General features: G+C 41.6%; 1 protein-coding gene across 3 annotated transcripts in view; it reads right to left on the reverse strand.

Moving 5' to 3' along the window:
- cd2ap (CD2-associated protein) overlaps window positions 1-8,784 on the reverse strand; it is a 75,170-nt gene extending 66,386 nt beyond the window's left edge. For 2 of the 3 annotated variants that reach the window (XM_020496617.2, XM_020496615.2), the window contains exon 1: window positions 8,326-8,784. In XM_020496617.2, the coding sequence (XP_020352206.1) occupies window positions 8,326-8,329 (4 nt within the window). In that variant the 5' untranslated portion in view covers window positions 8,330-8,784. The remainder of the gene's footprint in view (window positions 1-8,325) is intronic. The other variant, XM_020496616.2, reaches the window with a different exon arrangement.
- Window positions 8,785-12,642: the final 3,858 nt, after the last annotated feature.

Raw genomic sequence — 12,642 nt, forward strand, 5'->3', positions numbered from 1 at the left:
CCACAGGTACACTTCCAATTGTCTCAAATGATGTCAATTAGCCTATCAGAAGCTTCTAAAGCCATAACATAACTTTCTGGAATTTTCCAAGCTGTTTAAAAGGCACAGTCAACTTAGTGTATGAAAACGCAATCACCCTGCACACTGCCCTAACCCATCTGGACAAGAGGAATACCTATGTGAGAATGCTGTTCATCGACTACAGCTCAGCATTTAACACCATAGTACCCTCCAAACTCATCATCAAGCTCGAGACCCTGGGTCTCGACGCTGCCCTGTGCAACTGGGTACTGGACTTCCTGACGGGCCACCCCCAGGTGGTGAGGGTAGGTAACAACATCTCCACCCCGCTGATCCTCAACACTGAGGCCCCACAAGGGTGCGTTCTGAGCCCTCTCCTGTACTCCCTGTTCAACCACGACTGCGTGGGTATGCACGCCTCAAACTCAATCATCAAGTTTGCGGATGATAGTACAGTGGTAGGCTTGATTACCAACAGCGACGAGACGGCCTACAGGGAGGAGGTGAGGGCCCTCGGAGTGTGGTGTCAGGAAACTAACCTCACACTCAACGTCAACAAAACGAGATGATTGTGGACTTCAGGAAACAGCAGAGGGAGCACCCCCCTATCCACATCGACGGGACAGTAGTGGAGTTAAGTTCCTCGGCGTACACATCATGGACGAACTGAATTGGTCCACCCACACAGACAGCGTCGTGAAGACGCTGCCTCTTCAACCTCAGGAGGCTGAAGAAATTCGACTTGTCACCAAAAGCACTCACAAACTTCTACAGATGCACAATCGAGAGCATCCTGTCGGGCTGTATCACCGCCTGGTACGGCAACTGCTCCGCCCACAACCGTAAGGCTCTCCAGAGGGTAGTGAGGTCTGCACAACGCATCACCGGGGGCAAACTACCTGCCCTCCAGGACACCTACACCACCCGATGTCACAGGAAAGCCATAAAGATCATCAAGGACAACAACCACCCGAGCCACTGCCTGTTCACCCCGCTATCATCCAGAAGGCGAGGTCAGTACAGGTGCATCAAAGCAGGGACCGAGAGACTGAAAAACAGCTTCTATCTCAAGGCCATCAGACTGTAAAACAGCCATCACTAACATTGAGTGGCTGCTGCCAATACACTGACTCAACTCCAGCCACTTTAATAATGGGAATTGATGGAAATTGATGTAAAGATATCACTAGCCACTTTAAACAATGCTACTTAATATAATGTTTACATACCCTGCATTACTCATCTCATATGTACATGTACATGTACAGTGCCTTGCGAAAGTATTCCTTGTTCTTCATGATGCTCTCTGCGCTTTTAACGGACCTCAGACTATCACAGTGCAGGTGCATTTATACGGAGACTTGATTACACACAGGTGGATTGTATTTATCAGCATTAGTCATTTAGGTCAACATTGGATCATTCAGAGATCCTCACTGAACTTCTGGAGAGAGTTTGCTGCATTGAAAGTAAAGGGGCTGAATAATTTTGCACGCCCAATTTTTCAGTTTTTGATTTGTTAAAAAAGTTTGAAATATCCAATAAATGTCGTTCCACTTCATGATTGTGTCCCACTTGTTGTTGATTCTTCACAAAAAAATACAGTTTTATATCTTTATGTTTGAAGCCTGAAATGTGGCAAAAGGTCGCAAAGTTCAAGGGGGGCGAATACTTTCGCAAGGCACTGTATATACTGTACTCTATCATCTACTGCATCTTTATGTAATACATTTATCACTAGCCACTTTAAACTATGCCACTTTGTTTACATACCCTACATTACTCATCTCATATGTATGTACTGTACTCGATACCATTTACTGCATCTTGCCTATGCCGTGCTGTACCATCACTCATTCATATATCTTTATGTACATATCCTTTATACTTTTGTGTATAAGGTAGTAGTTTTGGAATTGTTAGGTTAGATTACTCATTGGTTATTACTGCATTGTCGGAACTAGAAGCACAAGCATTTCGCTACACTCGCATTAACATGCTAACCATGTGTATGTGACAAATACATTTGATTTGAACTTCTGACCCACTGGAATTGTAATACAGTAAATTCTAAGTTAAATAATCTGTCTGTAAACAATTGTTGGAAAAATGACTTGTCATGCACAAAGTAGATGTCCTAACCAACTTGCCAAAACTATAGTATGTTAAAAATACATTTGTGGAATGGTTGAAAAAACAGTTTTAATGACTCCAACCTAAGCATATGTAAACTTCTGACTTCAACTGTACATCCACGAAGCAGAAACCGTTTACATTTGTGCAAAAAACTGCAAAAATGTTCCTACGTTTGGCAGTGGTAGTCGAACGAGCGAGTTGTAGTAGTTTGTCATTTGTAGCTAGTGAGGTAATACCCACAAGGACGACTCATTTGTGGCCCAAAAACGATAAGCAAGCTATGAAATTGGAATGGTTTGTCTGGTTGAAGTGAGCAGATTGGAGTATGGGAACCGTGAGCACGTCTACTGTACAAGGTGCTCAAAACCAGGTGCTGTGCCAAGCGTGAATGTGAACCCTGCAACCTATATTTCCTACCGATCTACCAGTACAACACGAGTGTAAATTCAATGTGGATTTACTTCACTATATTGCTATTGGATGAGCTAGCAGCCTCTCCCTCCGAATGCCTCTCCTCGGCTCTTCTTTCATTTTGGTAGCTAAACTCTGCCATCAAATGGGTCTCCACTCTCTCTACTTTATATTAGCTGGATTTTTTGTTGTTGTGTTCCACTTGTGTCTTTGTAGAGCAAATTTTTTTTGTGGAAGGTACTACGCAGCGTACAGACCCCCCCTTGCGCACTCAACGTCGTCAAGTTTCCTTGTAGGCCTATTTGGCGGAGAAACTGAAGCCAGCTGTATAGCTTATTGGCAGTTTCTGTTTATGAGTCTTTTATTAAAGAACATGAAACAACGTTTGATTCTTTTCATTAAAATAATGCATAGCAATAGCCTATGATTAAAGGGCTCTACTGGGCTCTCACCATCATTATTATTATTCACATCACTACAATTTAATCAAGTCACAATTATCAGCTTTGGTACTGACATCAGTGAGCAGGATTTCTGAGTGAGGAGAGACATGGGTAGGCCTACTGACGAAAATTATGAAATTAGAGCTACTGAAATCCAATGTTTATATATCCTCCAACATTTTAACAGTCTAATATGTCCATTTAATATAAGACATCACAAAATCATCCCTGAAGACCATGGGCTGACAGAGATCCTATTTGCGGGTCTTAAAAATGTTTACGTTTTCTAAAATAATTTCCTGCAATTCTACATAATGTCTTCATTCATGTAAAATTACATTCGCATTTTTTAATACCACAAATTACAAGATATAATTAAAGACCCATGTCTTAAACACAATCAATAGCATAGAACAATGAAAAGCTGCCAGGTCACCAATGACACAAGTCAGTATTCAGCCAGCAAAGAGTGGATACACTGAGTGTAGGCTTACAACATGAAGAGGAAATTATAGTCCACCAAATTTCCAGTGGCACTCACTTATCCAAGGTCCCAGTGACATCCCTGACAAGTAATGGAACCCGAATTTGGAAGAAAGCCAATGTTACCAAAAGGTATGTCTTGTTTACCATAACAATGGCTTTATTATTCTTAATGAAAGCATGCCCAAGGCCAATAACACGGTTGATAATCTGCTTCTCTATTTGATATTTTCAGAATTATAGAACTGCTATGATGCAAGACTTGGCGAAGACCAACAACGGCGAGGAGGACTGGCATAACATTTACTTGGCGCTATCTCACCCCACCATTTGAAAGTTCAGAGGCATTGCAACGACAGCATCAGAAATTAAATGAGAATGGAGCAGCAACTTTCCACCACAAGCAACAGAATTAAAAAATAATTATAAATCAAATCAAATGTATTTGTAACATACACATGGTTAGCAGATGTTAATGAGAGTGTAGCGAAATGCTTGTGCTTCTAGTTTCGACAAAGCAGTAATAACCAACGAGTAATCTAACCTAACAATTCCAAAACTACTACATTATACACACACAAGTGTAAAGGGATAAAGAATATGTACATAAAGATATATGAATGAGTGATGGTACAGAACGGCATAGGCAAGATGCAGTAGATGATATCGAGTACAGTATATACATATGAGATGAGTAATGTAGCGTATGTAAAATTATATTAAGTAGCATTGTTGAAAGTGGCTAGTGATATATCTTTACATCAATTTCCAACAATTCACATTATTAAAGTGGCTGGAGTTGAGTAAGTGTGTTGGCAGCAGCCACTCAATGTTAGTGATGGCTGTTTTACAGTCTGATGGCCTTGAGATAGAAGCTGTTTTTCAGTCTCTCGGTCCCTGCTTTGATGCACCTGTACTGACCTCGCCTTCTGGATGATAGTGGGGTGAACAGGCAGTGGCTCGGGTGGTTGTTGTCCTTGATGATCTTTATGGCCTTCCTGTGACATCGGGTGGTCTAGGTGTCCTGGAGGGCAGGTAGTCTGCCCCCGGTGATGCATTGTGCAGACCTCACTACCCTCTGGAGAGCCTTACGGTTGTGGGTGGAGCAGTTGCCGTACCAGGCGGTGATACAGCCTGACAGGATGCTCTCGATTGTGCATCTGTAGAAGTTTGTGAGTGCTTTTGGTGACAAGACAAATTTCTTCAGCCTCCTGAGGTTGAAGAGGCGCTGCTGCGCCTTCTTCACGACGCTGTCTGTGTGGGTGGACCAATTCAGTTTGTCCGTGATGTGTAGGCCGAGGAACTTAAAACTTACTACCCTCTCCACTACTGTCCCATCGATGTGGATAGGGGGGTGCTCCCTCTGCTGTTTCCTGAAGTCCACAATCATCTCCTATGTTTTGTTGACGTTTGAGTGAGGTTATTTTCCTGACACCACACTCCGAGGGCCCTCACCTCCTCCCTGTAGGCCGTCTCGTTGAACAGCATTGTCACATAGGTATTCCTCTTGTACAGATGGGTTAGGGCAGTGTGGTTGAGACTGCATCGTCTGTGGACCTATTTGGGCGGTAAGCAAATTGGAGTGGGTCTAGGGTGTCAGGTAGGGTGGATGTGATATGGTCCTTGACTAGTCTCTCAAAGCACTTCATGATGACGGAAGTGAGTGCTACAGGGTGGTAGTCGTTTAGCTCAGTTACCTTAGCTTTCTTGGGAACAGGGACAATGGTGGGCCTCTTGAAGCATGTGGGAACAGCAGACTGGGATAAGGATTGATTGAATACAGTATGTCCGTAAACACACCAGCAAGCTGGTCTGCGCATGCGCATGCTCTTGTTTTAGTTTCTGTCTGTAGGCAGGGAGCAACAAAATGGAGTCGTGGTCAGCTTTTCCAAAACGAGGGCGGGGGAGGGCCTTATATGTGTCTCGGAAGTTAGAATAGCAATGATCCAAGGTTTTACCAGCACTGGTTGCGCAATCGATATGCTGATACAATTTAGGGAGTCTTGTTTTCAGATTAGCCTTGTTAAAATCCCCAGCTACAATGAATGCAGCCTCAGGATATGTGGTTTCCAGTTTGAAAAGAGTCAAATAAAGTTGGTTCAGGGCCATCGATGTGTCTGTTTGAGAATTCCCTTGGTAGATAATGCGGTCGACATTTGATTGTGAGGAATTCTAAGTCAGGTGAACAGAAGGACTTGAGTTCCTGTATGTTGTTGTGATCACACCAGGTCTCGTTAATCATAAGGCATACGCCCCCGCCCCTCTTCTTACCAGAAAGATGTTTGTTTCTGTCGGCACGATGCGTGAAGAAACCAGCTGGCTGCACCAATTCCGTTAGCGTCTCTCGAGTGAGCCATGTTTCCGTGAAGCAAAGAATGTTACAGTCTCTGATGTCTCTCTGGAATGCTACCCTTGCTCAGATTTCATCAACCTTGTTGTCAAGAGACTGGACATTGGCGAGTACTATGCTAGGGAGTGGTGAGCGATGTGCCCGTCTCCGGAGCCTGATCAGAAGACCGCTTCGCTTGCCTCTTTTACGACGTTGTTGTTTTGGGTCGCAGGCTGGGATCCATTCCGTTGTCCTGGGTGGAAGGCAGAACACAGGATCCGCTTCGGGAAAATCATATTCCTGGTCCTATTGATGGTGAGTTGACGTTGCTCTTATGTTCGGTAGTTCTTCCTGACTGTATGTAATGAAACCTAAGATTACCTGGGGTACCAATGTAAGCAATAACACGTAAAAAAAACAAAATACTGCATAGTTTCCTAGGAACGCGAAGCGAGGCGGCCATCTCTGTCAGCGCCCGAAGAAGGATCTGAAGTCACTGGTTCAGAAGTACACCACAACTAAACAGCTGGAGTCTTACCTGAAGAGCGTTGCCTATACTTTCAAGTTGCAGTTGGGAATTCTCCAAAATGTATCTGAGAAATCTTTGCACCTAGCCTACTTGGACAATTCTTCAATTTCAATCCTTTCAATAACTCCAAAATCCTTATAAGAACATCCAGAATATTCTTGGACGATTTGTTCTGAATTTGTTTTTATGGCGCTGCATTGTCATGTAGCCTACTCTTATTTGTTCGTATTTTTTTGTTATTTTAAATAAATGTTTTAGGCATACTTATTTTTTCCCCATAATTTGGGGTCTTGTCCTAAGCTTTTTCGGTTGATAAAGGTTTTATAGTGAATGGTTGGTGGGTGATGTACACATTTGATAAAAGCGGAAAATACATTCTTTCAAACTAAAACACACTGTAGAAACAAGATATTGTCTGTTTTTAGCCTTCAGCCATATTAACAAATTTATCGGACACATTATTTGAAAATGTGTTAGATGGCGTTATGCATTTCCAAAATGTTGGTTTACTTTAATGTAGCTGTAAGCTTGGTGTTGATAGCAATTAGTTAACTCACTCAGTACTAATGTAACGTTAACAGGATAGTAGGGCTAACGTTAGCAGGCTAGCAACCATGCAAGCTGATTTGTAAATATAAATTCATAAAGTATTTGCTTGTAAGTTGGCAGAACATTGTACTGAAACCAATAGTCATGAGTACCTATGATTTGGTTTAATTTAAAGTTATACATTTTACGTTATTTCTGTTGGAGTTGACATTGTGGGGAATAGGCTGACTTGCAAGGTCCTCCATATTGCGTCACACACTGCAAATGTTATTTCAGGCATGACGTCAGCATTCTTCTGATCAGTTTTATGTAATAACTCGAAAAAATTATTGAGGTGTAACTTTACATTGGGACTTTGATACGGATTGTGATGAAAATCCATGTTATGTTTATGCTAACTACCCTTTAAGACAAACCACACTGCAGATGTGCAAAGTATGAGATGGAAAGATTGAGAGCATGCCACAGAGAGAGAATGTGAGGGGCTCACAACTGTCTCTGACATGTTTAAACATATCAGCTACTGCAAAGCAAGTTAGTTACTGAACTCTATAAGAAACGACAACACAGTAATAAACAGAAGACACCATCTTGTCGTGTGAACAGTATGTTTAAAAATAAGTCTTAACCTGAACCAGTTCCACAACATAGCGAAGTGTTGAACAACTTCACTCTGAATGTTACACATCCAACATTATGCTTTCAGCTAACTGGCTTCATGAAATGCAGATTCACATTTTCAATGTGTCAAGATCATCTCCTCCATACTTTGGGTGTGGAACAGACTGTCGAAAGTCAAGGAAAACCTATTTGACACAATATTTGCAAGAAAGCGATCCAAGGGCAAACCTAGCTTGGAATGCTGTACAAAAATAACAAGCAGGAGGGAAATGTTGCTTCTTAGCCAACGTTACTTATGTCTCAACGCACAACCCTTGTAGCTAAGTAAACAAACAAGTACAACGGCGAGGGTGGAGAAGATGGCATCCCATTTGCTTTTCCACTGGAGCTATTAAAACAGTGAAATTATTAGTTGGTGCTAGCTAACCACTGTACATGCATACAGCAGCCATTACTCCTGGCGCAAAAACATGGCCATTTAATTGCCTGTTTAGCGCCAGCTATGTAGTTAGATAATTGAGTTAACTTGCTGGCAAGATGCAGCTAATGACAGCATGGAAGCTATGGATTTAGCTAGCTAGCTGACATTATCACGTCTTGATGGTAGCTAACTTATTGTAACTAGCTAGCTAACTTAACGTTTGTGGATTGATCCATCTCACAAGGAGCATAACTTTACTCCAAATCCAGTCACGATTGATGATGTCAATGTATCCCTCTTATTGGTTAAAACAAGGCAATTTGAAGCGGGGAACATCGGATAAGCATAACGATAAACAAAACCACACAACGAAAATACTCACCCATACTGTCCTTCAATGTGGCCAGGACCGTCTCGCTATATGAGATGTTTGGAATCTGCTATCCGGTTGCTTGAGTTATATAGCAGCTTGAATGCTAGCTACTGTATGTGTATTTAATTCAAAACCGATAATCAAGTTTAGCACACCGTTACTTAAGCCATTCGTCTTTGCTTGAATAGCCAACCAAACCTATCTTTGTAGCTAATGATATCAAGATTACTGTACAGGAAGTTATCCCGAAAGTCTCCACCTTTCTTAGACTTGCCCGAAACTACGCCTGCCACACACATACAAAACAGAAGGAAACTCCGCGATATTTAGAAAGGAGAGTCCCGCGAGAGGAAGTTGGACTGCCATTCGTTCATTAGCCGAGAGCATGAACAGTGTAATGGTTTGGGATCAAAGAAGTCCATCTCTTGAATCAGTGTTGAGCGTCAACGGTGGCCATTAGTTTCCTGGTGAACATTCGTTTTGACATTTGCATCATCAGACGACAATCGGTCCATGGGGGCGACATGGGACCATGGAGCCTATCTTGATCATATTGTAGGGAATTCGGGGGTAGCCCTGACCGGACCAGAGTCCAGCGAATATAATGGTCATTCCACGCTTTCATTGTATTAAATAGGTAACTAAGATATTTTATTGTATAATATTTGTTTCTTATAAATAAATATTTGAAATTGTGAATGGCACTGTGTGATAAACCTACATATCCACGTAGTGTCCCATACCACGTTTTGAGTGAGAGAGAGGTGTGTGTTGTGGGGGGTACACACCAAAAAGCCAATATGTCCCATTTCATAATTCCCCTAGTTAACGGTGGTGCGCGCTAAATAGCGTTTCAATCGCTGACGTCACTTGCTCTGAGACCTTGAGCAAGTGTGGAGCGATGGGAAACGATGCTTTGTGGGTTACTGTTGTTGATGTGTGCAGAGGGTCCCTGGTTCGCGCCCGGGTATGGGCGAGGGGACGGTCTAAAGTTATACTGTTGCATAGGCTGCATTATGATTAGGGCTTGGGTTTTTTCCTGACCATATTACTTGACGAGGAAAAAGTTGGGGACCTATACTATAGCAAATTGTTATAATAACTATATAAATTGTATACCTCTGCTGATAGGCTATGACTAGGGCCCAGGTTTCTCCTTGTCAGTTCATATGTTCAGGAAAAATTGCTGGTCCTAAATTCTGATGAAGAGTTGGTCCAGTGAGTCCCATCTGTCTCCCCTGTCCCCTCTTAGCAGAGAAATCCATGTTTGGCCTATCTGTACTACATGCAGTGTCACTTTAAAAGGAAGTACAGAGTGCAAATTCGCTTGAGTGGGTCCATTTGAGAAGAGTATCAACATCCTATAGAAAGCAGCGTAAACACAAATTCTATTCAAATGAATCTAACCACAGAAATGCTAAACATGGAGAGACACCAGGGCCGGCTCAGACTGGGGAATAGAGATCTAGTTTATAGTAGAGTAGAGAATGAAGATTCAGTACCGTCACTTTGATCTCTTATTGGTATGTTTTATGGTTCATTCAGTGAAATAAATACACACACTAAACTTTTACAGTAATACTGCAATGGCAAGCAAAGTACCAACTATTTTCAGTTACTGTATATTGAAACTGTATACTGGGAATATATGTTATATTATTAATGCAACCACTGTCAGAAAACAATGGACTTTAATTTGCTGGTTGCTGGCTTTTATACTATAGCCTATGTCTCTGATCAGTGAACATTGACACTTAGTGAGATGTGCTGCCACCTTGTGTTGAAAATCCTAACATTGACACAGAGTGTAATCTGAAATCCTTTTTGAAAACTATGGTACGTATACTGAACAAAAATACAGTATAAACGCAACATGTAATGTGTTGGTCCAATGTTTCATGAGCTGAAATAAAAGATTCCAGAAAGGTTCCATATGAATAAAAAGCTTATTTCTCTCAAATGTTGTATACAAATTTGTTTAAATCCCTGTTAGTAAGCATGTATCCTTTGCCAAGATAATCCATCCACCTGACAGGTTGGCATATCAAGAAGCTGATTAAACAGCATGAACATTACACAGGTGCACCTTGTGCTGGGGACAATACAAGGCCACCATAAAATGCGCAATTTCGTCACACAACACAATGCCACAGATGTCTCAAGTTTTGAGGGAGCATGCAATTGGCATGCTGACTGCAGCATTGTCCACCAGAGTTGTTGCCAGAGAATGTAATGTTAATTTCTCTACCATAAGTCAACTCCGTTGTTTTACATCATTTTGCAGTATGTCCAACCGGCCTCACAACCCGGAGACCACGTGTAACCACGCCAGCCAAGGACCTCCACATCTGGAGAAGTGTGCTCTTCACGGATGAATCCTGGTTTCAACTGTACCGGGAAGTTGGCAGACAGTGTGCATGGCATTGTGTCAGTGAGTTGTTTTCTGATGTCAATGTTGTGAACAGAGTGCCCCATGGTGGTAGTGGGGCTATGGTATGGGCAGGCAGGCATAAGCTACGGACAACGAGCAAAATTGCATTTTATCGATGGCAATTTGAATGCAGATACCATGATGAGATCCTGAGGCCCATTGACTTGCCATTCATCCGCCGTCATGACCTCATGTTTCAGCATGATAATGCAGGGCCCCATGTCACAAGGATCTATACACAATTCCCAGAAGCTGAAAATGTCCCGGTTCTTCCATGGCCTGCATACTCATGTCACCCATTGAACATGTTTGGGATGCTCTAGATCGACGTGTATGACAGCATGTTCCAATTCCCGTCAATATCCAGCAATTTCGCACAGTCATTGAAGAGGAGTGGGACAACATTCCACAGGCCACAATCAACAGCCTGATCAACTCTATGCAAAGGAGATGTGTTACGCTGCATGAGGAAAATGGTGGTCACACCAGATACTGACGGGTTTTCTGATCCACACCCCTACCTAATTTTTGTAAGGTATCTGTGACCAACAGATGCATATCTGTATTCCTAATCATGTGAAATCCATAGATTTTTGTTTTTACGCAGAGGCTAGTGGAATTCATGCATTTATTTCAAATGATTGATTTCTTTATATGAACTGTAACCTAGTAAAATCTTTGAAATTGTTACATGTTGTGTTTATATTTTTGTTCAGTGTATTTAAGCTAATTGTAAAATAGTCAACCCTACTGTCTTGTCAGGGGGGTGCAAAGCATCAGGAGTCAAGCAGGATTCAGGTGCAAAACTGAGAAGGTGAATAAAACTAGATAAATCAAAATGTATAGACTATTGGATGTTGCCAAACCTTGACATAGAGGTATACTTACAAAATAACAAACAATAATCTAAATTGCCAAATCAGAACTGTGAAACTACAACCAGTTAGAAAGTCAGATATTTTAGAGTTTCCTAGGTCCGATTAGCACGTGAATGCGGCGTCTAGAGTGTGGAGTTTGGTGCCAAGTGAGGCAAATGTCACACTAATTTTAGACGTAGCTTAGGCTACACTCCCTTGCCTTTACTAGGCCTATTTATCACAAATTCATAAAGGCCTATACTCAATTTATTTTAGAAACATATCACACAAGATAATACAATAGCCAACAATAGACTACTTAAATAAACATAGAATACACAGAGCTTGATTATAGATGATAGAGCAGTTACAGTAGGCTAAATAAAGTTTTTTTTTAAACTTCAGAAGACAGTCAAGACACATCCACTCATCAGGTTGTAACAGACCAAGATGACCAGCAGAGGTCCAACTTAACGTTCCTATTGCAGCAGTTGGCTTGTGAAACAGTCTGAGAAAGATAGACACGAACAGCGGAGTAGACCTATGCTGAATAGAACTGCCTCTAAGATTAGTAGGCAATTTATATTAGATATCTTAGACATTTCAAAATGTCTAATTGTTTTGTAGCTAGTGGACAAATGGTCAAATACTTTAATATATTATGTTATCAATATCAAGAAGGTTGATGAAGATCAGCCTATCATTTCAATTCCTAAAATTGGCATGCATTCTCTCCCAAAACATCAAGGCCGCACGTTCATTTAATTCTAAAACATTAGTAACAAATATAAAAACAATATATTTAAAAGTCTCGGACTGCAATATATTATTAATACAAAGTACCCACTGGGCACAGACGTCAATTCAAAGTCGATTCCACATTCCATGTAATTTCATTGAAATTATGTGGAAACAACGTTGATTCAACCAGTTGATTCAACCACACCCCATGCCCTTCTGGTGTAGCCTAAATCCCCAGTGAATGTCAAACATATTTTTATCCCACATGTACCAGATGAGTGTATTAAGCGGACTCTG

Source organism: Oncorhynchus kisutch, linkage group LG12 (genome assembly GCF_002021735.2).
Source record: "Oncorhynchus kisutch isolate 150728-3 linkage group LG12, Okis_V2, whole genome shotgun sequence".
NCBI classification, from domain to species: domain Eukaryota; kingdom Metazoa; phylum Chordata; class Actinopteri; order Salmoniformes; family Salmonidae; genus Oncorhynchus; species Oncorhynchus kisutch.